General features: G+C 36.5%; 1 protein-coding gene across 1 annotated transcript in view; it reads right to left on the minus strand.

Moving 5' to 3' along the window:
• Window positions 1-24,202, minus strand: part of DLGAP1 (DLG associated protein 1) — a 391,301-nt gene that overhangs the window by 129,744 nt on the left and 237,355 nt on the right. The window contains exon 5 of the mRNA XM_065752000.1: window positions 5,582-6,607. Within this exon, the coding sequence (XP_065608072.1) occupies window positions 5,582-6,538 (957 nt within the window). The 5' untranslated portion in view covers window positions 6,539-6,607. The remainder of the gene's footprint in view (window positions 1-5,581; window positions 6,608-24,202) is intronic.

The raw sequence follows: 24,202 nt of genomic DNA on the forward strand, positions 1-24,202 counted from the left end.
ATTTTATTTTATTTTATTTTATTTTATTATTATTTTATTTTATTTATTTTTTACTCCCAGTAAAAATAAAGAAAATAATCAGATTAAACCACTGCAGATATTTTTTACTACAGGAAGGAATCAAATCCATGACTGAATCAAACCTTATCTATATATCCTGAGGAACAGAAATAGATAGCAAGTGCTCACTTAGCAGAATCCATAGCTTTCACAAATATTTCCAATAATAATATAATTTCCAATAATAATATATTACATAGTATCACCCAAGTATGTTGATAACATAGAACACAATAAAAGGGGCAGAATTATTTTCTTCAGTGAATGAGTAATGAGAAGATAAGGATGCTAACAGAGTGAACTGAGGATCATTCTTCAAGTTAATATGGAAAACAACATTAATGCCAGTATATTCAATATAAGGAAGTTACAGAGTGATGATAAGACCAAGGCATGGAAAATGACAACCTAAGGAACATGGACAGATATAATCACAGCTAAATGTGACGTACTGACATTGCACTCTTAGTACTTAAGTGGCCTCCATTACTGCATTACTCAGATGCCAAAGGTGAATCCAGATTTTAATTAACTGAATGAGAACACAGAAGTATTTAAGGTGAAATATATAGCAATATCATTCTCTCAGTTCTTTCAGCTGACAATTTTTTGGAAAGGTAAATTAATGCACTGCGAGGGGAAGAGAATGGCTGTACTGAAACATTATCCTTACTTCTTCTATCAGTATTGCAAAGGCAACTTAGCAACATTTGCAGGTAGGCTAAATAACCATTACATAGGTTTACTGGAACTATTTTTTATTAATATATATATATTAAATAAGGGAAGTTTTGGCTTTATTTGTAACTTCCAAGTGCCCCCAAATTCCATAACTTAATTCATTACTCATGTTAATCATTCCTTAGCACTTTTCAAAGGGAATTAAATAAGCTTTGTGTAATACATTTTTTTTCAGTTTTTATGTAGCTAGTTAGTAATTTGTTTAAAAATCACAATCATTTAACACTTTCTATATGCTTATTATTCGTTCACCTGGTGCATGACCTAGACTGTGTTATAACGTGGCATTTTATTTCAGAATTTCTTGTTTTTATTGTCTCACTAGCTTTACTTAGAAAATATGCATTATATGAGCTGAGTGAAATCATTTGAAACTAGCACCTGATATACTTTTTCGATCCAAATGGAAAATTGCAGGAGGAATTATAGAGAATTTATTTTTAATTCATAACAGATAAAGGAGAAAAATGCAGGTCTTCAGTTTTATGAAAAGTGGAAGATCAACATTAGTGGACGTTAAAACACTATTTCCTTATACACGCAAGGATACACTGAAAGATTAATTTGAATATGACAGTGGTGACAGAAATGCAGACGGCACAAATGAAGCAGAAGTAGAGAACAGTCAAAAATGCAGATCATCTTTCACAGATAACAGACCTAACAAACTTCTGTGTCTTAAGGAAGAACACTTAGCAATTTAAACATGCCACATGAAGAAATACTATGACAGATTAGAGTTAGGGTCCTTATTAGTATCCTGATTTACGATGAGGTCATACCATGCATGTGGTGACCCATGGACACAAGCAACAGAAAGAGGCTCGGTACAAGCACTATCTCCTAAGAAACAATGGAAGTGCCTTTTCTAAGACTAGAAAGCAAGTCACTTATACTATCTGAGTTTCTTAACACTACAGGACATGCTGCATATTACCATCAACCTTCCCATAGGAAATAGAGCACTGTACGAACCAGAATTGTCCGTCATCAGATCCAGTCTTTGAAAAACCAGGAAATGCTTATCACATCCAGAAAGTTGGCTTACAGTTTTTATAGTATTTCCCATAGTCTCCGACCAAAGGATTTTGATGCAAATGCGGAGCTCAGATGATGGCACAGTTGTCTCCACCTACTGCACTTCAGCTTTCAGGAGTAAACTTAGTTCCTCAGCCCTGAATATCTGACACAACTGACTTCAGCCTCATCAGATTGGGTCAGAAGAAAACATATGACTGACTCATATTAGAAGAAAAGAGGAATAATATGAAAAATGTCATCCTCTAAATTCTTTTCTGTCTCTTAACATATGGACTAAGGATTGAGGGAGCAGCAATTACAGGGCATATTGAATAGCAAAATTATAATTAGGGACAAACTATGCAGTGTATTTGATACTCTATTACTTTCAATAATCATGAATTCATAGTGAAACAAAAGAGTCAGAAATATCTACTAGTGTATTTAGACTCTATTGTTTGCAGAAAAGGATGACTGCTTACATTTCATCTTCTTTTGCGTAATCTTAATTATTACAAATGAGTCCACTGTCCACTGCTTTGTATATTATTATCTTAAGTTAGAGAAATCATTTTGAGAAAATGATTTCTTTCTCTCCTTCCTTCAAATTAGTCCAACCTGGATCAAATAAAAACACTTTTCCTGAAGTAAAAAGCAGCTCAATAAAGGATCTTTCTACTGTAAAGCTCCTCATTCTTGAAAGGAGAAACAAAGAGGAGAAAAAAAATTCCAACACTTAAACATCACTGAAAGGTAAACCTTGTGTGACCAACTTTAACCCATCCCTTGAGCCAGTATCCCTTTCTGAGATCACAGATGCACAGATTGGAGCCAGGCCTCCCTGATTACTCCCTCCCCTCAAACTCAGAGGCTGGACGCCACACTTCAGCAGCAGTCTGGGAGCAGAGCCTGCTGGGGTAAGGGAAAGCTGCAAAGCGGGAGGATGCTGCACACGGTACAAATTCCAAGTTATGAGAAATAAGCCCATCTGTAACATGAGCAACTGCCAGCTCCTTTCACAGAATGGCTTTGTGGAAAATATCACACTAAGTGAGATAATTGTTTGTTATTTCCATGTCTTTACACTGAGAATTCATCCAGATACTTCGGTGGTAAAAGCTGCTGCAGGCAAAAATGAATCTGATTTTATCTGTGACTTCTGACACAGTCAAAGCTACAGGGATTAAGAATTTTCTTTCTTTGTACTATGAGTTTGGGAAAGCATCACTCCTTCACTGAATCCAGATACTGTCACAAGAACAGTTTGCATGGACAAAATAGTTGCTTCCTTCAAGGATCAGAGAGTTTATGTCCTGGGAAATAAATGACAGCTTAAATTATGAGTGAGTTGATAAGAGCATCTATTTAACACCTAATGAGCTAAAGAAAGCAACGAAGAGGCATTGTTTAATTAAAATCATTATCAGTTGTCCAGGACTGGCATGAATTTGCAGCTAAGTAGATTTTATCTCATTTAGTGCATTCCTAATTGTTCTAACAACACAGGACATGAATACTTTGATATGATGATTAGAAGGCGACCAGGAAAATAACAGATATTCGGAATATTTCTCCATCCCACAGACAGAGGGATACTCTACCATTGTCAATATATATTTATATTATAGGACAGCCAAAAGGCCTCAGTTATATTCTGCCCTCCATTGTGATGGACACTGGGGAAACATAAAAGGAAACAAAGTCCAAGTCCCAGAGGGCTTGCAGCATAAAAAGATGAGTGATGCAGAGAAGAGAAAAGCAATGGGATAATGCAACAATACAGACTGACTTTTTACTGTCTACATACATTTGTTATCTTTTTCAACTGCCAAGGGAGAAGAATAATCTCAATCTACTCCCTTAAATCGACTATGTTCTGTTTGAATCTTTCCAACGTTAATCAAAATCTGATTAAAATTTCACTTTTTTTTAACTGTTTCAAATCAGTTATATTTCCCTGACATTTTTAAACAAGCATAGAATTAGAAAAAATAAAATGAAATAAAATGGAAAACCTAAACAGAACTATGAGTGAGAACATAATCGGGATAAGAAACAAAGTGAGAATTTAGTTATTCTAATTTCTGCTCCTGACAACTACTGAACATCTATTTCATGAAGACAAAGACAAAGACAATATCCTCTAATTCTACTTCTATTCCCATCAGTTAAACATTGTTCAAAAGTCCCTATGGATGTATTTGTTTAAAGCTGATGTTTTTTTGCACAGTTTTTTGCTCTTTTCTTGCCACCTGGTCACATACTGAGCTGTCAGCTATTTTATCAAAACTGGAGAGGAAATTCGAAGGAGTAAAGAAAAACATCAATAAAATAAATCTCAAGGTCCGTCACAACAATCAAGTCTAAAGTAATAATTTCTTTTCCCTTACAGAATTCAGACAAAAGAGTCTTATAGCTTCAAATCTCAAAAGGTTGCAACCTTTGGCTATTCTGAAACCTCTGTCCCTCCCCAGTCTGTACGCACAGCTGTAAACATACTCTGAGTGATATTATCCCCTTGTCCTACACCCTGCTCCCCCAGCAATTAATAGAAAATTCACTGATCCACTTCTTCACATTTAAAGCTTAAAATCCCAGAGGCTGGCATTTAGAATTATTTTACATGCCATTCATTAATATTTTTTAAGATAAAATTTTAAATGTGGATGCCTCAATCCTACGCTTTCTCTGCGTACTGATTTAAACAGCAGAATGTGGAAGCTGACATTAAAGCACACACGAGAAAACTTGTTACAGTTTCTATACAGATAGACAACAGTCCCACTACAGTAAAATGAAACCAGATTGTCTTAGCAAACCTCTTTTTTCCTCATGGTCTTCTCTCTTCTCTCTGCAACGTTGCTCCATCGTACACATACACTTAGATGTGCCATAAGTGCTCTGTTTAAAGTGCATAAAAGCTATCCACAGCTCTTCTAAGAATGAAACTGTTTTAATATTTTCTCATCCATGTTCCTGCCACAAACATTCACTGGCAGTGAGATAGCTCCAAGAGCAGACATCTGATTCTTGACATTTAAAGATACAATACTGGTGAAAAATAGTGACGCTGTATTAACTGCAAACAGCTTGTGAGGGAGTAGGTGATGTACTCCTAAAATGTACAATCAGAACAAGCAATAATTTCAACCTTTTGCTTTTATATTTTTGAATCAAAGCCATGGAAAAAAGGGATAGCCTGATAAACAAATCTGGACACTTTACAATAAGTATTTGATGAGAATTTATATTCCATGGCAAAAAAGGAACACAGGATTTTCCTGCTGCAGAAAGTATTAAGGTACCTCAAAGTTCCTCAAAAGGCTCTCAAAAGCTTTCATAATAAAACAAGCAGTAAATGGAGGCAAATCCTGAAATTACAGAACTAAAAGAATTTGTATCCTGGTAACATTCAGTTAATTGACACTGTAATGCTAACTACAAGCACTACAGCATCACATTTTGTATACCCCTACTGTGACTGCTTTATAAATGCAAAAAGTACACAAAATGTTCTTATTTTTCCAACATGAAAAAAATTAAGCTTGTACCAACATGAACTGTTTCTTTGAAATACTGAATGCTGACAAAAATAAAATAAAATAAAAAGGAAAGAGAAAAGAGAGATATTTTCAGCCGCATTACCCCTTGTTTGGTGACCTCTCAGGAAAGCTGAAACAAAAGAGCTAACCTCCACCCCCCACAAACACCTGTGACATGGCAGAGCACAGTTAACAGCAATCAGCTCTCCACACTATACCTGTAGGTACTGACATGACCGTTCCTGTTGACATGACTCTGCCTTCACCACTGTCTGGTCCATGTTAACTGATGCTTTCTGGTAAACTTCACGGGCTCTGCTCACGGTTAATGTAGAGGACCAAGAGCTTTTCTTCATTAACTGGGAGTCCAAATTCACAGGCAGGTTAGCACAGGTAGAGCATTTGACGTCATTATTGCTTCTGGATGACTTCACAGTATGTTCACTAATAGTGTTATAGGCTTCCATAAAGTACTGGGAAGAAGAACGATCAGGGCATCTTCCCATGGTCATTACACCACTGGGACCATGATAAATGCAAACATCATTGTCCAAGTTGTCATCTGAACTCCACCATCCTGATGCATTGGATCTGGGCTTACCTTCTGACCGCCTTTCTTTACTCTTGCTGCGCTTCCCATACCTCATCGTTTGTGACTCTTCTGGGCTTGCTTTACTCCCATTGACGCTCCCCTTGGATGGCCCCTCCAGTGAATGGGACTTGGTAAAGAGCTTTTGGACAGAGTGAACCAGGTGCCGGATCCTCCCTGGGCTGTCACTGCGATGCTCCATGGCAGTCCGCTTGTACTGCAGAGTATGGTAGCCATCCCGATTCAGAGGCAGCTGCCGCTCAAACTGGTCCAAAAGGTTGGCAGGAATGCGGTTGGTCTTGTTGATGGTTCCATGGGGAACCAGAGCACACTCATCCTTGAGTTCGTGGTGGGAGTTGTAGTGTCTACGAGGAAATGTGCTGCTGGCAATCTGATCATTGTAGGGCACCATGCACTCTGCCTGAAAAGAGTTCCTTTGAGTGTAGTAAGGGTGGTCTGCAGGATGGGGGTCCACTGGGTTTAACAAATATGGCTTCCTGTCTGAGTGATGTGGTAGACTGTCACATGGAGGGTCACAGGTAACTCCATGATGATGACTACGGCTGCTAGATAAACCCTTCATCATTAATGTAATCCAAGTCCCAAAGTCATCTAATACGTATGGCTATGCAGCAGGCAGGTCTCAGGGAAAGGCCTGTAAGAGTGAAATACAACAGAAGCCATGAGATATTCAAGCTATGAGAAGTAAACAGCACATGTACTTTTAGCCTATATTGTTTTTAGTTATGAAAATAATTGGAACAAATATTCTCTGATTATTTTTATCTTTTTTTTTTTTCACGACAATATTGATAGGGGATACCTAAGTAACACACAAGCAAAATGATCTCATTTCATCAGCTAGAAAATAGATGCAAGATTCTTTTCTGATATGAAACTGATCAATGCTCACTGATTCATGGCAAGGTAAGTATCACTGACTATACTCTAAAACCTCAGTCCTGAAAGCACTCATGGACAGGAACCTCCTAGGAGGCCTTAATTGCTCATCAGCTTGTTTTCTTGTCCAAATACCAAATACCCCTATACTCTGTACCATCAGTAGAATTATTGCTGACAACATGTGTACACTGCTTTAACAGCGTAAGGGATTTCAGCACTTTATACTCACTTGCAGTTATTTGTCCCTGAAGTGAGTTGCAGTGTTATAGACTATTGGTTACAAGGTGAAAATGAAAATATTCAATCCAAGTGATATAATGACCACTCAGTTTAAAGCCAGATGTCCTCATTTCAGCTCAGTCTCTAGCAGAAGGCTGGACACAACTGCTACTTCAATCTCTGAGCTATTAATGTATAAATTACAGGGTTTATACATGGCAGAACATTCTCGAGGTGCCATCTCAGCTCCTGATGGACTGAAGGGTGACTTTAGAGAATGCCCTGTTATTCTATGCACAATTGGAATGTGAGTCACTCAGCTGCTTTATTCCCTTTCAGCATGGCTAATCAAGTCATACATCCAGAACTGTTGCTCTTAAGATCTTTCCTGGAGTATGGATAGACATGCATAGAAAACACTTTTCCACTGTGTTCCCCAATGTTCTTTCAGATAAAGTTCATTATTAAACAGTTTGTATACATTGCATGTACTGTTAAATTGCCAACTATTAGATTTTCTAAAATAGCTTATGTTGATATCAGTCTGAAAAATCATATTCTGCATTTCATCAAACAAGTTTTTTATGTTCTTCTGAACCTGTGGTGAGCTTTTTCAACATGTTTCAAAGAGTGAATGTCCTTCACTTCACTCTCCTTCACTATGTTCCAGCAGTGCAGAAAATTTTCATTCTCAGGAGAATCTGAATTCGAAAAACATCTTTTAAAATACTACAAAAAGGTACATCAAATACTACAAATGGATGAATTCACTGGCTTACTTGAAGAACACTGTGGTCTGAGACTCTTTTAAAACAAATATAATTTATGCAGAGAGCTGACCTTGTCACTTTGACTGTAGTGAAAATCTTAGTTCTAAAGAGCATTTTATATCTTCACCAACTTCTTTAAAAATGTAATCAGTTGATTAATCTTGATTATCGTAAGGTTAACAATAGAAAAGTGTGTCATACAAGAAGTGCAGTAAAGTGGAACATCCCCAAAACTATTGATGTATTTTCCTTTCCTTTTTTTTTTTTTTTTGTACTTGGAAAATGAGCGTATGTAGACAAGGAACTGAAAGGATCAATAATTTACAGAATAGTGAAGTCATGACAGGTAGAGGAGATGTAATAGAACAATTAAGAATTTGTAATCCTAATACAGTATTCGAGCAGAATGGTTGGGTTGAGGAAACTCAAAGAGCAATCTGATTTAAAGGTGGGGGCAGAATATCTTGGCACATCTTGAAGGTAAGACAAGTTTAAAAAAAATGTGAGTACACTTTGACTGATAAGAGTAGCAATGTCGCCAGCTGTGATCTGGATGGACTGGCAATATGGATGCTAAGGAGACTGGGCAAGAAGTCTTAAAAAGGGAAAATGCTTATGAAAAATGGCATTTTCTGTTACAGAGAGAATGAGATGGTCTTTCCATAAATTGCGGAGGAAGATATAACAAACTTGACTAAGCAGTACTATATGAGCTTGGATGACATGTAGGATGGTGGAAATGTTTAAGAGAAAAGATAACATTCAGTTCTATGCTCATTTTGAGTCTCAGCTGTCAGTGAAACTTCCACAATGAAGTGCTGGGGAAATAAGCAAAAAAATAGATAATATGATTCTCCCAAAAGGAATGAGAGGAACAGAAAGGGAAAAACAGAAAAGATATGCCAAGGATGCAAAAGATCACAAAGTTACAACCAAAAAAGAAGGAGGATATGCTTTTCAGGAATAGCAGATAGAAAAGTGAAGGAAGAAAAGGGAAGTTATGTGAGACAGAGTAAAGGACAAACCAAATCAAAAAAGAAATGGGAGCTACCAACCTCTGTAAGAAGGAGTGATGGTAAAGTTCCTAAAAACTGGGAGAAATTGTAATTAAGAGAATAACTATTAATTCCCAACTCTTAGACATAGATTATGTGTACTATGGTCAGGCACTGGAATGGGCTGCCCAGGGAGGTGGTGGAGCCCCTGACTCTAGAGTTGTTCAAGGAATGTTTAAACATTGTATTGAGAGTCATGGTTTAGAGAGAACTATTGGTGATAGGTGGATGGTTGGACTGGATGATTTTGTAGGTCTTTTCCAGCCTTGTGATTCTATGATTCTATAAGAGCTTTTCTGCTGCAATCGCAGTGGAAACATTTACTGAGGGTCAGACCCTGAATTTTTTATCATGTGCAACTGTGATTAAAGACCATAAGAACTAGCTAAAATGCAGCCTTAATTTACATTACTTATATTACTGCTGATACTGTATTTAGTGTAATGAATGAGAAAAAAGAAAAAACAAAGAATTCCTGAAATGCACCTCCCAGTAAGGAAAGAGCAAGTACAGTGTTCTCTGCATATTAAGAACAAGTGTTACTTTTCTTAAATATGGAGTGGGTAATTCTGAACAACCAAAACAGCAAAAACAAACAAACAAACAAAAAACAAACGACAAAAAAATTCCAACCCCCCCCCCAAACAAACAGCATCTAAATCACTCTTATACATCAGTCCCACTTTGATATGTTAACATGTTCAATTATTTCTAGAAAAATAAATCTTACAGTATTTCATGCTGTCAATAGTTCTAAAAAAGCCTACAGCTTTTTCTATTATTGTGTTGTCTGAATCTATCAATGAATGTTCAGTGCAATTAACAGCTGGAAACATGAATGGATGAACATGTCATGAATGGATTTAAGGAATGAAATTTGGATTTTTATTGTATAATTATTTCTTGTCCAAACTAGGAACATTTAATTACTCATGAAATAAGACAGGATAATTGATGAACATATTGCATATTAATGAAGAATGAAATAGCAGTTTTAAGATGGCAAACCATAAACACTTGATAGCATGGAATAAAAGAGACATTCAATTTACACACAACTGTTAGGTTGAAGAATGCTTATTATTTTCAGCATTCACGTTTTAGTTGCTTTTGATTTCTTGAGGATGCACAAGGTAAGAAGTACACAAAAATGTTCATCCTTGCTGCTAATATAGTTTCCCTAATGCACAATAATTCATTGGAATAATTTAGTGGCTAGATTCTAAAAAGATTAAAGAGAAAATGCATACAAAATAACAAAAACTGAATGAACACAATACACAAACTTTAACAAATTTTATTTAATTAACTATGCTGTATTCAAGTCTATTCATAAAATATGTCTTCTTGGAGACAAGAAACACTCTCTTTTGGAAATATGCAAAAACTTCTCACTTATAAAAGACTTACTGATATGCTGTATTGCCCCTTCAGTTTTATCTCACAAGGCTGAAGAATTACATTTTTTACATTTTCACAGGAAAATGTGAAATACAATGAGGTATCAACTGTTTTCATTAAAATAATGTATACATAGGTAACAGAGAGTAAGTAGATAAATAAGGAGAATGTAGTAGACAGTACATAATAGAAAATTAATGAAAACTGACATGCGGCCATTAGTGATTTACAAACTTTCATAATTAGGAATTTATTTTATAGGGTCAGTATGAGGTGTCAAAATTAATAATTTCAGCAATCTGATTATGTAGTAGCAGTTTGTGATTTAGAGTAAGGCAAGCTACAATATGCAAAATAAAATGCATAATGTAAAGTGTAAGATCAGTCACTACTAAGATAACTATCAGAATTGCAGCAATATGTATGTCAGTGTGTGCAGCTTAATTAGAAAACATGCATTTGATATATAGTAATTTATGGAAAGTGGGCAATCCAACTACTTAATGTGCAACATACCAACAGAAATGTCCTAATTAAGTGTCATTAGCACAACAGTACCTTAAGCTGTCCTTGTTCAGAAATCCAGGAGATTTTTGTTTGGTGAATGCAGTCCTTTTAAGATACCATTCAGTGAGTTAGGTAGCACTTCTGAATTCTCAGCTTTGTACCAGATCCAGAAATTGAAGTGCTAGTGTACAATAGGAAGGCACTCTAAACATACAATGTCCTCTATGTATGGCTCTGAGTTGAGGAATGCATTTAATCACATGGACAATTTGAAACACCCGTTTAGACCATTAACTCAAATCACAGCAGACTCTTCAAAAAAATGCTGGGTTACTGTTTGAAGTGGGAGGATGTAAAATACCCTTTTTAGCAATACTATTTGTAGTAATGCTCTCATTTCATGCACTACGACAAACAAAGGGAGATTCTCATTTCCATACTGAACAGTAAATTTTCTCAGTATTTGATTATTTATTTTCTTACATGCTATGTTCCCAGGGAAATTCCTTTCCTGTCTTCTCAGACTGCTGCACTGGGAACATATGTTTATACTGAGCTTCAATCTTCCACATGCTCCTCACTTTACAGCATATCACTTTATTGCAAAAGTCTTGATATTTTGCAGCCATTCTGTGTGTCTTTTCTATCACATCACAATAATGAAAATCTAAGTATCACTAAAAGAATACACATTCTAAAACGCCTCTGTACACATATTTTATTAAAAGTGTTCAGAAGAAAATGAGATCTCATGTTATTTTTCCTAATTCACTTTGGCAAGTAATATGAAAGACACTCTGCCTTGGGTAAAACTCTTAAGAGAATGTCTGCATTTTGCTTCCATGTCAGCAGTTACACCAGGCAACCAATACTTAAAATATAATTTAATTCTGAACAGGAGAAGGGCAGTCAGCAAGAGAATATCAGCAGGAATATAAATATTCTGACTTTGTGGGCAGAAGAGGAAGCGGGACTTACTAAGGAAAATGGTAACTATAGTATAGCTGATCTCTAAGAAGTCCCATGAGAATGGCATGCATACATAAAAAACAGGAACGGTCCCTTTCCCTCCATTCCCTGGATTTAATGAAAACATATGCTTCTATTTTATTTTTTCCTGTCTGTATCCAAACACCCTTTTGTTTGCATGTACTTGTGAAAAGTTTCACATTTACATTTGATTATTCTTTTCATCCATGTGTTTTTGGTGAACAGTTGTAGTGGTCAATAACATGTTGCTTGCCTTGAAGGTCTGGCCTTGGGTTTCTTTACTTCATCTCTGTGGCTAAGTTGATTCTTCACTGGGAGTGTCACAAAAGCTGTAGTCATTAAAGGAACCTAGCATGTAATTACTCCCTGAGTCATATGTAAATACATCTCAAGGTCTGCAAGAATTTCAGCAGCAGTATGTCAGTAACATTTTGACACACAGAGTTTTTTCTTTTTTTTTTTTCTCAGTTCTCTTAGAAGTATGACTGGCAATAGGCAGGGCTGCATACAAAAATCTTGGCTTTACAGACAGAAATACTCAGCTGTGATCATCTGCTCTTCCACCCTCTTCATTTGCAGACACAATTAATACTCAGCTTCTTAGAAATTCTGATATGCTCCAGTGAGTACTGATATAGTGTATAATTAGACTGCTCACGCATTTTCTGCAGTACACGACACAGTCACTCTGACACAGAAGGGTACAGCACATCAGTTGGAGAACTTGTGGAGAATTCCACTGTAAGTTCAAAACTGCCAATTCATGTTTTCTTCTCTTATGTAGGAAATGATTAGTAGGCTGTCTTATATCATGCATGTAAGAGAATATATTAAACCAAATCGATTGAAAAATGGTATATCCGCAGTATTGAAGAACATACCTCCTTTAGATATTGCATTTTATTCTTCTTATTCTGTAGAATGAGGAAATGTATGACCTTACCCCTTGCTTAGTAATAACTATGCTAAGTTTCCAGAATGTTGTTTGGGCTGGGGGAACAGTGAAAGGGGACAAAGACGAAGTTATTCAGATTTTGGAACTATGTTTCTATAGACATACCTGGGTTGTCTTTTTTTTGGTTATCCTACCGTCACACTAAGTTTGTAACCTCAGAGAGTTTCTACTTGATGTCCACATGGGAGATTTAATAAAATGAAAGGGCTAGTCATTATTTTCTAGCTGTTACAGATAATCGATATGACATAAATTGCTTATTTTATCTCAGAACTGTGAAAGAAGGCAGGTATCAATGACTGGTCACACGTTCCTACAGCACTCATGTCCCCTAAAAATAGAGGCAAAAATCCATAGAGAATCAAATGAGTAATCCACATATGGAGATTTCAGGTGTAAAGGTCCCTCTAAGATGGTCACTGATGAAAGCTGAAAGCTAAGTTTTACTAGTTGGAATGGGGTACTCATCAGATAAAACCTACATTCAATGTATGCAATGTATAGTATTTTTCCTGTGAAGATCAAGTAATTTCATGCTCTGTAACTTGTCCACATAGGGAAAATGGACACCTTTCACTAAAAATAAGCGACTGATCCTGAGGCAAGGATAGTAAGGTGACAAAATTAAGAAGCTACTTAGAATCTAGAGTCTACTTGCCAGTGATCTACCAGAAGCTGCCAGTCTTGCATCATTGCACAATGCTCAACAGCAAGGCTCATTAACACATTTTCTACAACATAATTAACTGTTGTGCAAGCCAGTAGCATGGCACATTTGCAACAGAAATCAGCTAATTTATTGCCTGAGCTTTTCATGTCAGAGGTTTTCATGATCTCAAGAGCTTTTCTACTTAAACACTGAAGACAAAACATTCACTGACAAACAAGACAGAACATGGAATGTTTTAGTCCTATGCACTACAGTCCAATCTAGCTACATCCAACCAGGGTACCCACACCTATGGCAGCAGTTACACTGTGACTGTGTGGCTTTGCTTGCCTTGAGCAGCAAGGTACACAACTCAAGCTGTCTCTAAACTTCGTATTCCTCACTATTTAGAATATAAGCTAAATATTATGTTAAATATTTATTTCCCCACAGAAGATCACTCAACTCATTTTAATTTAATGAAACAACATTTTATAAGACACTTTCTACAGCTCCAGTACTCATAGATCTTGACCTCAGTTAACAGAAATAAAGATCTATTTTCTTTGAAAATATCCTTTCAAGTGCGTTGTGCTCTTTTAAGAACAAGAAAAAGTGAATTCTATAAAAACAAAGAAGCATTAGAGTCTCTATGCTTGTAGGTGTCCTCCCATCATGGTTTTCAGTTGGTAGCTAAGTTTGAATTGTGTCACCCTTGAAAATCTGTTGCCAGTCAAAGAAATAATAAAAATGGTGAAATAAATTTGCAAATCACAAAATCACAGAATTGTAGGGGTGGGAAGGGACCTCTAGAGATCATCTAGTACAATCCCCCTGCCAAAGCAGCTCCCTAGACCAAGTTGCACAAGTAGGCGTCTAGGTGGGTCTTGAATGTCTCTACAGAAGTAGACTTAACAACCTCTCTGGGCAACTTGTTTCAGTGCTCCATCACCGTTACTGTGAAGAAGTTGTTCTGCACATTTGTGTGGAACTTCCTATGCTTCAGTTTGTGTCCCCTTGTCCTGTCACCACACACCAGTCTTGTTCCTTTGCCTCCTGCTCCTTAGTTGGCCTCCAACTGGACTCTGCACCACCAACCACAACCCTCTGAGCTCTGCCAGTCATCCAGTTCTCAACCCACTTCACTCTCCACTCATCTATTCATCATCAATTCCTCAGCTTCATTGTAAGGATGTTGCGGGAGACAGTGTCAAATGCCTTGCTGAAATCAAGGTAGTCTACATCCACTGTTCTCTCCCCATTCACCTAACCAGTGATGACATCATAAAAGGCTACCAAGGTTGGTTGAGCATGACCTCCAGTGTCATCATGGAGCATGGAAGCTTTACAGAAAAGGATACAACACTTGTAAGATTTATGACGTAATGACACTATAGAGCTTATTGAGTTTCTCAGCCACACAGGCCATATGTTACCTCCACTAGCCAACCAGAAAGAAAAAACATGAAGCCTCACTGAAAATACCCGCTATTGTAGCTACCAGTAAGAATTACCAGTAAGAACTTCCTGCAAAACCTACTTCATTGTCATATTGCTATAGAAATTGACAGTATCAAAAGATGTCACCAATATGATTACTCTGCCTTGTGGACAAGTTTCAGGTCTTCCTGGGTCAACAGTCCTCACCATCACGTTTTGATACTTGCCAGCTGCACTCCCTACCCAGATTTCTGTAGTGATGGATTAAGACGAGAGATAAAAGAAACATCACTAAGAACATTATACTAATTCCCAAAGCCAGTGAACTTCTGTGTGGGAGAAAACTTATGGAATAAACAAGATACCTCTCTAAAGTAGTAAGAAACAAAACCACATCTTTTCAGAGGGAGATATTTGTCACAGTTTTTTTTTTTCCTGTAAACCTAATTACAAAGAACTTGAAAAGGCAACCATTTTGAAAATTGATGATTTTTCACAGAATTATGGGAGAAATGCCTGTGAGATGTGGAAAACCAAAATAAATTTAGATTTATAAAAAATCTCTAAAAAAACTGATTACCAAGTAAGAATTCACAGAACATCGTGTTGCATGAAAAGTAAGTGCAGAAGAGAAAGACTGTGGGGATAGCGCTCTTTCTCAAGTATGGTACTGAGCATTTTATTTTCTCCTATAGAGTATTCTCTCCTCTAGCAGAGGATAAGACATCTCAACATCTTCATTAAATTCAGCCTATTCTACAGAACCACTAGCTGAATTTAATTAATAAGTTAACAACAATAACAATTTAAAAGCTTTTACAAAAATCCTGTAACATCTGATTTGTTCTTCTTTGCATATAGTTCTGATTAAAAACACAATAATAATAACAATAATAATAATAATAACAATAATGATAAAACAACAGAATTACTCCAATTTTTTTACTATTATTTTGTGCACGTAATTTGTTTCCACTGTGCTCATGCTTCTTAAGTGGATATTTTTAATGATTTTTTTGGGAAATAGATTCAATAATCTGAACACACCTGGAAGCAAATTTAAAGATTAAAATTTGTTTTGAGCCAGTATGTTAAGGTATGTAGACAAATATCACATGACAAGAATTACTGTAGGAATTATTCAGTTAAGAATCAGAAAATAACTCTACTCATATGCAAGCAAAATCAAAATAAAGCTTAATTTATGAACACAAAGTAATTAGTAATGGTGTCTGAAATGGAAGTACAAATGAAAAAAAGGACTGTCATTGAACTCCTCCATGAGGGAAGAAATAGCACACACTGATATTCATTGATGCTTGCTGAATGTTTACAGAGACCAAACAGTGAGCACAAGCACAGTGAAATGGTGGGTGGTGCATTTCAGTGTCAGTGGTGACATCAGGTCACCTCCACTGGTGCAGATATCTATGAGTGCAGCATGCAGGCCCCCGTTCATAGCTGGTGAAAATGTAGAGCTAATGGTGGTGTCTACGTTGAAATATTGTGTTTTGTAGCTGACAATTTAAATATTGTCATTGTGCTCTTTGTATCTGTAGTATTTTCCATGGAAATAAATAGGAGGCATTACTTTCAGAGAGACACTGTATGTTTCACTTGGGGGCTCAAACACCAAAGCAACAGATTCTGCTGCTGCGCAATAGCCTTTGCAGAACCTCACACATTGCCGACATTAAATATAATAAAAATAACTTACATAAAAACATTATATGTATGAGTTATGTCAGTAAGTCTACATCAGCTAAAATACAGTCAAGAACATTTCTACTTCACTTGAACTTCTTAGTATTAATAAGTGTTCTTGAAACCAGGGAATCAAATTGAAGGAACAAGAGATTAGAAAGGAGTAGAGAAAATTAAAAGAAGGAAAAAGAAGTGTGATTTTAATTCTTCTTTTTTTTTTTTAATACTATTTTTAACAGTGCTTCTATTGATATAACTTTATAGATCTCAGTGGGAGAATTAAACAATTACTTTTGATACTCTCAAGAGCATCATGAGCATGAAAGTGAATGGAATGAACTTAATCTCCACTTTTAATACATGCTAGTTTAAAGTAGTAATAAGGAATAAGTGTTTTCCATGATATTTAGTACTCACAGTTTAAAAACCACTGTTAATACACATTAAAAGATAATGGTAATAGCAAGTCACTGTTTTATCATATGAAAATACCATAAATGAAATGCACAGTAATGCTCATGAAATTTAGTTCATAACTAATGGTAAGTGTTAAAGTATCCACACACTGAAATAATGTACACTTTAAGGTGAAATGCTTTCTTTTTATAAGTTCTACTGTGAAGAATCTTGTCACAAATGACAAGATCCACAAATTGTCAGGATCCACAATTTGTCACTGACACAGAGCACAAACTGAAGTCATTCAGGTTTTAAAGACATGAAAGTAAAAGAATCTGCCACATCTCCAAGCAAATTGTTCTGGTATTTAACCTCTGATACATAGCCTTATGCAAATATGTCTGGTTTCCTGGTGTGGAATTTTTTAAATGACTTTTTCTGAAGACCTTATTGTGAGACATTTTCCCTAATCATGGTGTCATGCAGTGTGGAGATATAGTTAGAGGACTGGAAGCACTGCTCATCTTGTAACAACTGACGTAGATTTATTAACCATTGTAGCCCACAAACCTTAGCAAGAGAAAGTGGATAAGAGAATGTTTGGTATGAGGTGTACTGTACGCACGTGGTTTGTTTGGAACAAGGCATTGATCAAACAATGTCACTTAGTCACAGTATTACGTAGTTACATACTAAACAATATAACTTCTTTATGCAAATACTATTGTGTAGCTATAGCTGAAAAGGTATATAAGCTCAGCTGTGTGTATGAACATTATTATTAGAGAATGGAGTAGAGGATAGAGATAGATGAAATGGAATGTAAAGAAATGTAATAGCATTAAATAATAAAAAGACTTCATGCTTGCATCAAGCTGGAAATACTGTCTCTTTATTACTACTGTCAATGCAGAACAGTTTCATAAACCGAATTGCATTTCATTTTCTTGTGTAATGGCGGAAGATAGGTTCTCAGGAGTTTAGTAACTCCTGAACCTGCTTTCCATCCTGACATTAGACAGTTGTCACAGAGAATCTGTGGGTGCCACATCCCCAGAGGCGCTCAATGCCAGGTTGGATGGGGCCCTGGGCAGCTGAGCTGCTGGGTGGTAGCCCTGCCCATGGCACAGGGTGGGACTGGGTGAGCATTAAGATCCGTTCCAAATTTGTTCTTACAAATTCCTCTCCCTACAAAGAACTTGACTGAAAACATCCTGGAACATTGCCAGAGCATGGTTTGGGACTCTCCCTGCTTTTTCTGATGAAATTCCTAGCTTGGACTGTAAACAGAATATGACATATAAAGTACAAGACAGTTATGCACAGCTGTCTTCACTTCAATATATAGATAATTCTCAAATTCTTGAAATTATGCTCACACAGAAATCCAGATTCTCATTTACCAGTAACTATATAAACCTAAAGCATTTCTCCTGAGAGCAGTCCCATTAGCCTGCCTTTTCACAACTGCAACTCAGGATCATATCTAATGCCCCACTAAACCAATTTTATTTTCTATTCATATTTTCAATCACTACAATTTTAAATCTATTCTATATATTGAAAAGCAAACAAAATGACATAAGATCCCAAACACTTCCCAGCCTCAGTATCTGATGAAAAGTTTTACATTTGTCCTCTTACTTGGGAAGACCACAGGAAAGCCAGACCTAGTGATTACTAAGGACTCTGACAGTCAGGCTAAGCCATGTGGAAACAGCAACAGGTATGAGCACTAGCAAAGAAGTGCAACATGCCATTGTTGCAAAATTTGCATTATTGTAACTATAAAAATATCTATCTATCTATCTATCTATCTATCTATCTATCTATCTGTCTGTCTGTCTGTCTGTCTATCTATCAATCAATCAATTTTCAAAACAAACTGCTTAAGGCACTGCAGAGGAGATCAAATAAAGGAATTCTGGATAACTTGTGTGGTTGCAGACAGAAATGTATGTTTTTTCTAGAACCTCCTCCTGGCAGAGAAATGAAGGACAGTGTTTTCAATGGCATCTTCTTGAAGGATACTAATAAACTGTTTGTATTCATTTAATTCTAATATGCATCCACTCATAATCTGTGCCAATTTAAAGAACTGCTAGCCATAAGCATTTAAGGCAACCGTTTGTTCTGTAAATTATTACAAAATCCCTAGTTACTGGAATTACTGAAGCTAAAACATCTGCAAACCACGTATGAATAAAAGTATAGGTTACATCTTTTGCTTTAAGCAGACATAACCCTGGGATATACAAGACTGTGTGATCGCAAGGAGTTTGACCATTGCACTTTGAATTCCTGTGTTTCTAGCAAAGGGTAGCAAGGTAGCAAAGGGCCCTCTCTTCCTTTTTATTTCAGGTTTCAAAACAAATGTAGCTAAGCTGAGAAGTGAAATGATGAGAAGGCTCATCGTTTTATTTCATCATTCTTCATAACAGATTTTTATACAGCAGTGTGAAACGGGAAGACAAAACAAACCACTTATGCTCCACACACTCAGTGAAAACACACCAAATAAGAGCATACAAATGAATCCAGTGATGACTGTTCTTCTTTTTATGAGTGAATAAATAGAATGCCAAGAAATTATTTTTTCTCCTTTTCCTTTTTTTTTTCCTTTCCTTTTTCCTTCTTTCCTTTTCCCTTTCCCTTCCCCTTTCCCTTCCCTTTTCTTTCCTTTCCTTTATACTGTATAGGTTGACAGTTCAGGATCTGAGTATGTAAGGCAGTTCAGATGAGCCTTACATACTCAAAAATCAATCTTCTCTTTTCCAGAACAGAAAGAAGCTAGCAGATCTAAGACTCCTGCAGGGAAAGCTCAAAACACTTGAGACAGTATGAAGTGATCTATGATCTGTCCTATCCTAAATGAAGAGGAAAAAGGTGCCGAGCTTGCTAAGGCTCTTAACACTGCTTCAGTTCTATAAGACTAATCTAAAGGGAAGTTTTTATCATCTTAATACCACTGTTGAGTATGATTGCAGACAATTACAGTGTATTTTGAAGTCTATAGATGAGGGATGGCTATAAAAACAATTTGTTAATCACTACTTGGCATGTTTCCCATGGCAATAAGTTGATATGATCCCTCCAAACCTTGTGCTGGTGCTCATACTTTTACCCACTGTCCTGCCTGCTACCTGGTTCTGTTTCAAATTTAAGCTATCAGGGACTAAAATACAAGGCTCCCATACTCCCTGAAAATGTTAGACCTCCAATGGAGCTCCAATGGGTTCCAATGGCAATGAAGCGGGGAAATCCTCCATAGACAGGACCTTTACAGGATCTATAGTGCAGTGGCATATGAAGATCAAAGAATAAGATAAAAAAAAAAAAAACAACAACACAGAGGATATCACATAGCCTCCACTTTCTCTCCTCACTTCTCCAGAAATCATTGATTTCCCAAGTGCACTGCCTAGAGACCTGGGAAATCCAATGAGCCAAAGGATAGATCCCTTGTGTTTCGTACAGTCAGCCTTCAAGGTCTGTCTGACACAGAAGCTACTGTTAAGCTCAGACATTGCCAGCTATTTTGTTCTCTTTGGTTCTCCAGTTTTAATCCTCTTAGATGACTGAGCATCTCCTTTTGTATTCCTTCTGTTTTTAGTAGACTTGGGATGTTTCATCTGTGTGCTCAGGTTGAATTTTCTTCTATTCTCACATCATGTAGAAAAGAGCACATATTTCCTTTATTTGTAAAGGTCTATGTGATATTTTGGATTGAATACGCAGGTGTATTTTTTACCATTTTCTCATAAACTTTTGAACTGAGGTCTGACAGAGTTGGATGTAAAGTATCTGTAAAGATAATTGCATTCTTACAGGTTCTCATAAAAAAAAATTAAAAAAAGTTACTCACACCAGGACTGAATATTTACAAGTTCACTTCTTGTACCCTCTTATTCCAGTGTTTGATTACTGTAGTTGAAGAAACATTGGACTACTGCTGCCTAAACAATTCTATGTGAAAGGATTCAAGATACATATAGAGTAACAAAAACACCACCATGGCTCAGTAAGCTAGGCAGTCAAGTCAAGAAATACAAAACTATAAAGACACATTTTCCAGTTGACACCCATGCATTATTCACACAGCTACTTGCTTTCTATTACGATAAAGAATATATTTAATTTTTTTTATAAACTGGACTTTAAAAGTGTAAAATCTATTGATGCTCAAGTAAAAAAACATCCTCTTTTTGACAGAACTTCTGAGAAGTCCAAAAAAGTTCATTAAAAAAGTAAAATTTTCAAGTCTTTTAACCTATTTTAAAGGCTGGATTGGGAAAATTAATCAAAATAAAGGGTGTAAGACACAACTTTTTTTACACTTAATGGGGGTGACTGGGTGATTCCACTATCTACTAGTCCAAAAGACAAGGCAATCATTTTAAAACAAATAAAAAATTTTTCTGCTGCTTTACATCTAACTTGAATGCACAGAGCATTCTTGACAAAGTAATTAAGCAGAATGATAAATGGAGAGTTTGAGTTTAATTATGGCAACAGTAAAAACGTCTGTTTCCTTTTCATGGTGGATCATTTGTCATAGAGCAAGAAGTATGCCATAGTAGGAAGATTTTATACTTGAATTCAGCAGTATAGATTTTTTAATGAACGCTCTAAATCCATAATGATATCAATCAAAACATTTCTAATAATGTGAAGAAAAGCTTCATTATTGTAGCAAGTGATTCTGTCTTGGGTGATGCCTCTATTTCACAGCCCAGCCCCAGTCCTCTGCCCAGAGGACATGCTACGCTGTCGGCACGAGGGCAGGTTTTGCTGTGGTGTCCTTCTCATATTAGTGAGGTATGACTGTAAACTTTCAAAAGGCAGCTTATGAAAGTCTTAGAGTAAATACTCATAGGCTGCTGCCTGCTCCTTCTGTTACTGCCAATAAACTTCTGCTGTTATCAGACTTAGTGGTCAATATTCTCCAATGGTCTGAAACACTCAACTATTGTTCTTCCTCAATACTAGCTGTGATTAGACAACATGGTGTGAGTAGGAATTGTAGAGCATAAAAAGAGGTTAAAATGTGCTGAAAAAGAAAGTTCTATTTATTTCATTTAGCTGACAATTTTCATATCATTGGTATGAAAGAGTGGTCAGGCACTGGAATGGCCTGCCTAGGGAGGTGGTTGAGGCACCATCCCTAGCGCTGTTCAAGAAGCGTTTAGATGAGGTGCTAAGGGATTTGATTTAGTAGTTCAGTGGGTAGGGATGGTGATAGGAGGATGGTTGGACTAGATCATCTTGTAGGTCCTTTCCAACCTAATGTGTCTATGAATCTATGAATAGCGCAGCTAAAACCCAGATGTCATGGACAAAAATTACCTGGCATACAACAATAATGCAGGAACATTTAGTGATGGAGTTAACTTAAGGCTTCTGTCTCAAACTTCTTCTAACAACAAACCCTTTGTGAAGTTAGATTAATAGGCAACTTAATCACTAGTTGTCAGTAACTAAATATTTTTTGTTAAATGCTTAAAGATATAATTTCTTTTCAAGCTAGTTTCAGTCCTAATAAACTCCACAATGTCTTTTTTTCCTTTATGGCACAGGGGACAATTTTATTTCTTCTGCTTCAGTGGATAACTTTAGCACACAGCTAAATTCCTTATGCTTTAAGGTGATTTGCTCTTAGAAGTACATGCTCAGAGGCATATAAGTGGCGTTACAATACTAAAGAGTAACGGTCTAGTTGAAAAAGAAATAATGAAGTATGATAAGAAACATGAAAAGCAGTGAGAAATGAAACGTATGGCCAGGAGAACTTGGCTACATTAGAGGCAGAGGGGACAGTAATAAGGAAAGAAATTGTCTGGCAGAGTTTAAATATCAGCCTGAGAAAAGCTTTTCTGTTTCGTCTCCTAGTCAATTATACCTTGTGGTACATATTTCTTGACTCTGAGTTCAGAATATGCAAGAGCATCCTCTATGAAGCATGAAGAAACAGAATGTACACAACTTTCCAGAACATCATATGATACCAGAAAGATGAAGCGAAACAGGAATGTCTCAGTGACGCCCACAGGAACAGTCACAGTCGCCAAATTGTCAGCATGCCTCTGAAATTCCAGACCATGGTGAGCATATGGATAGTTTAGGCTTTCTGCCACTAGGCTAGATTAGCTAAGCACACAGCTCATGCATATTTAATCTAGATCTTTTCAGTGGAAAAAATTTCTAGTACAAGTAGCCTCCTGGACTTGGGCAAGAAGGACAATTTCCACTAAAAAGCCTCCTGCTGCCTTGTGTACTTGTGAGGTTCTGCTAGCAAAAACCTTACTTCCCTAGCAAAAACCTTCATATGATCTGTGATTACACAGCTAAACCATGAACTGATGTGAGAAGCAGAATACCCTTCTCTTCTATGAACAAAACTGACAGTTCTGCGAAATTCGTGCAACAGATGACACTGCTGAGGCTTTTCATTCTGTTGCAACTCATTCAGGTGACATGACAGCAGCACACTCCAAGTCTGCTCTCCATTACTTTACCAGGAGAAAGATAGTTGCTGACCTTCGCAAAAAATTGCTTTGAATCTTTTGGAAGACAAAACTTTGTCTCTGATTGAATTGGATCTTTCAAGTTCTGTTTTCTTTGTGGGAGCATCAATCCCAACCCATGCCCAACCCGCAGACTACACAGCACAACAAACGATCTAACTTTGGTCTCTCTAGAAACATTTTAGATTTTGTATATTCTGCACTGCCAACATGTAACTACAAAATGACTAAGCTATGTAATACTTTGCTGTGTATTTTCCTTGTGGAAAGTTATTTCAGCTGTCATTTAGTTTTTATAGTCGCTATATATCAATGAAACTACAAAAACCAGAATACACTGCTCTATGCTATTGACAAAGTTGTTAACCTTTGTCATACCTGGATGAATTAAAAACATGGTTTGGTAATATAATTTCTCCTTTTAGAGCTGACATGATTATTTATATCCCAGTATGTAACCCATATTATAACTCTGAGATGTAGAAAAGTTTCCAAATACTATGTTGTGATGGTAATCAGGTACATTTGTTCCACTTCAAACAAGAGTCAGAATAGAAAATGGGACACAAGTTAAATGCCAAGTCAAACACTGTTAACACACATACATCATTCTGAAAACACATGGTTAACTTTGCTACCTTCAGTAATACTATGCTAATTAATCTATTTGCAAATATAAGTTCCTAATAATAAATATTTCTGAAACAGAGGACAAAACATTCATGCTAACCTCA

Source organism: Cyrtonyx montezumae, unplaced genomic scaffold, assembly GCF_038088225.1.
Source record: "Cyrtonyx montezumae isolate F1298 unplaced genomic scaffold, pur_monq_1.0 scaffold_8, whole genome shotgun sequence".
Lineage (NCBI taxonomy): Eukaryota > Metazoa > Chordata > Aves > Galliformes > Odontophoridae > Cyrtonyx > Cyrtonyx montezumae.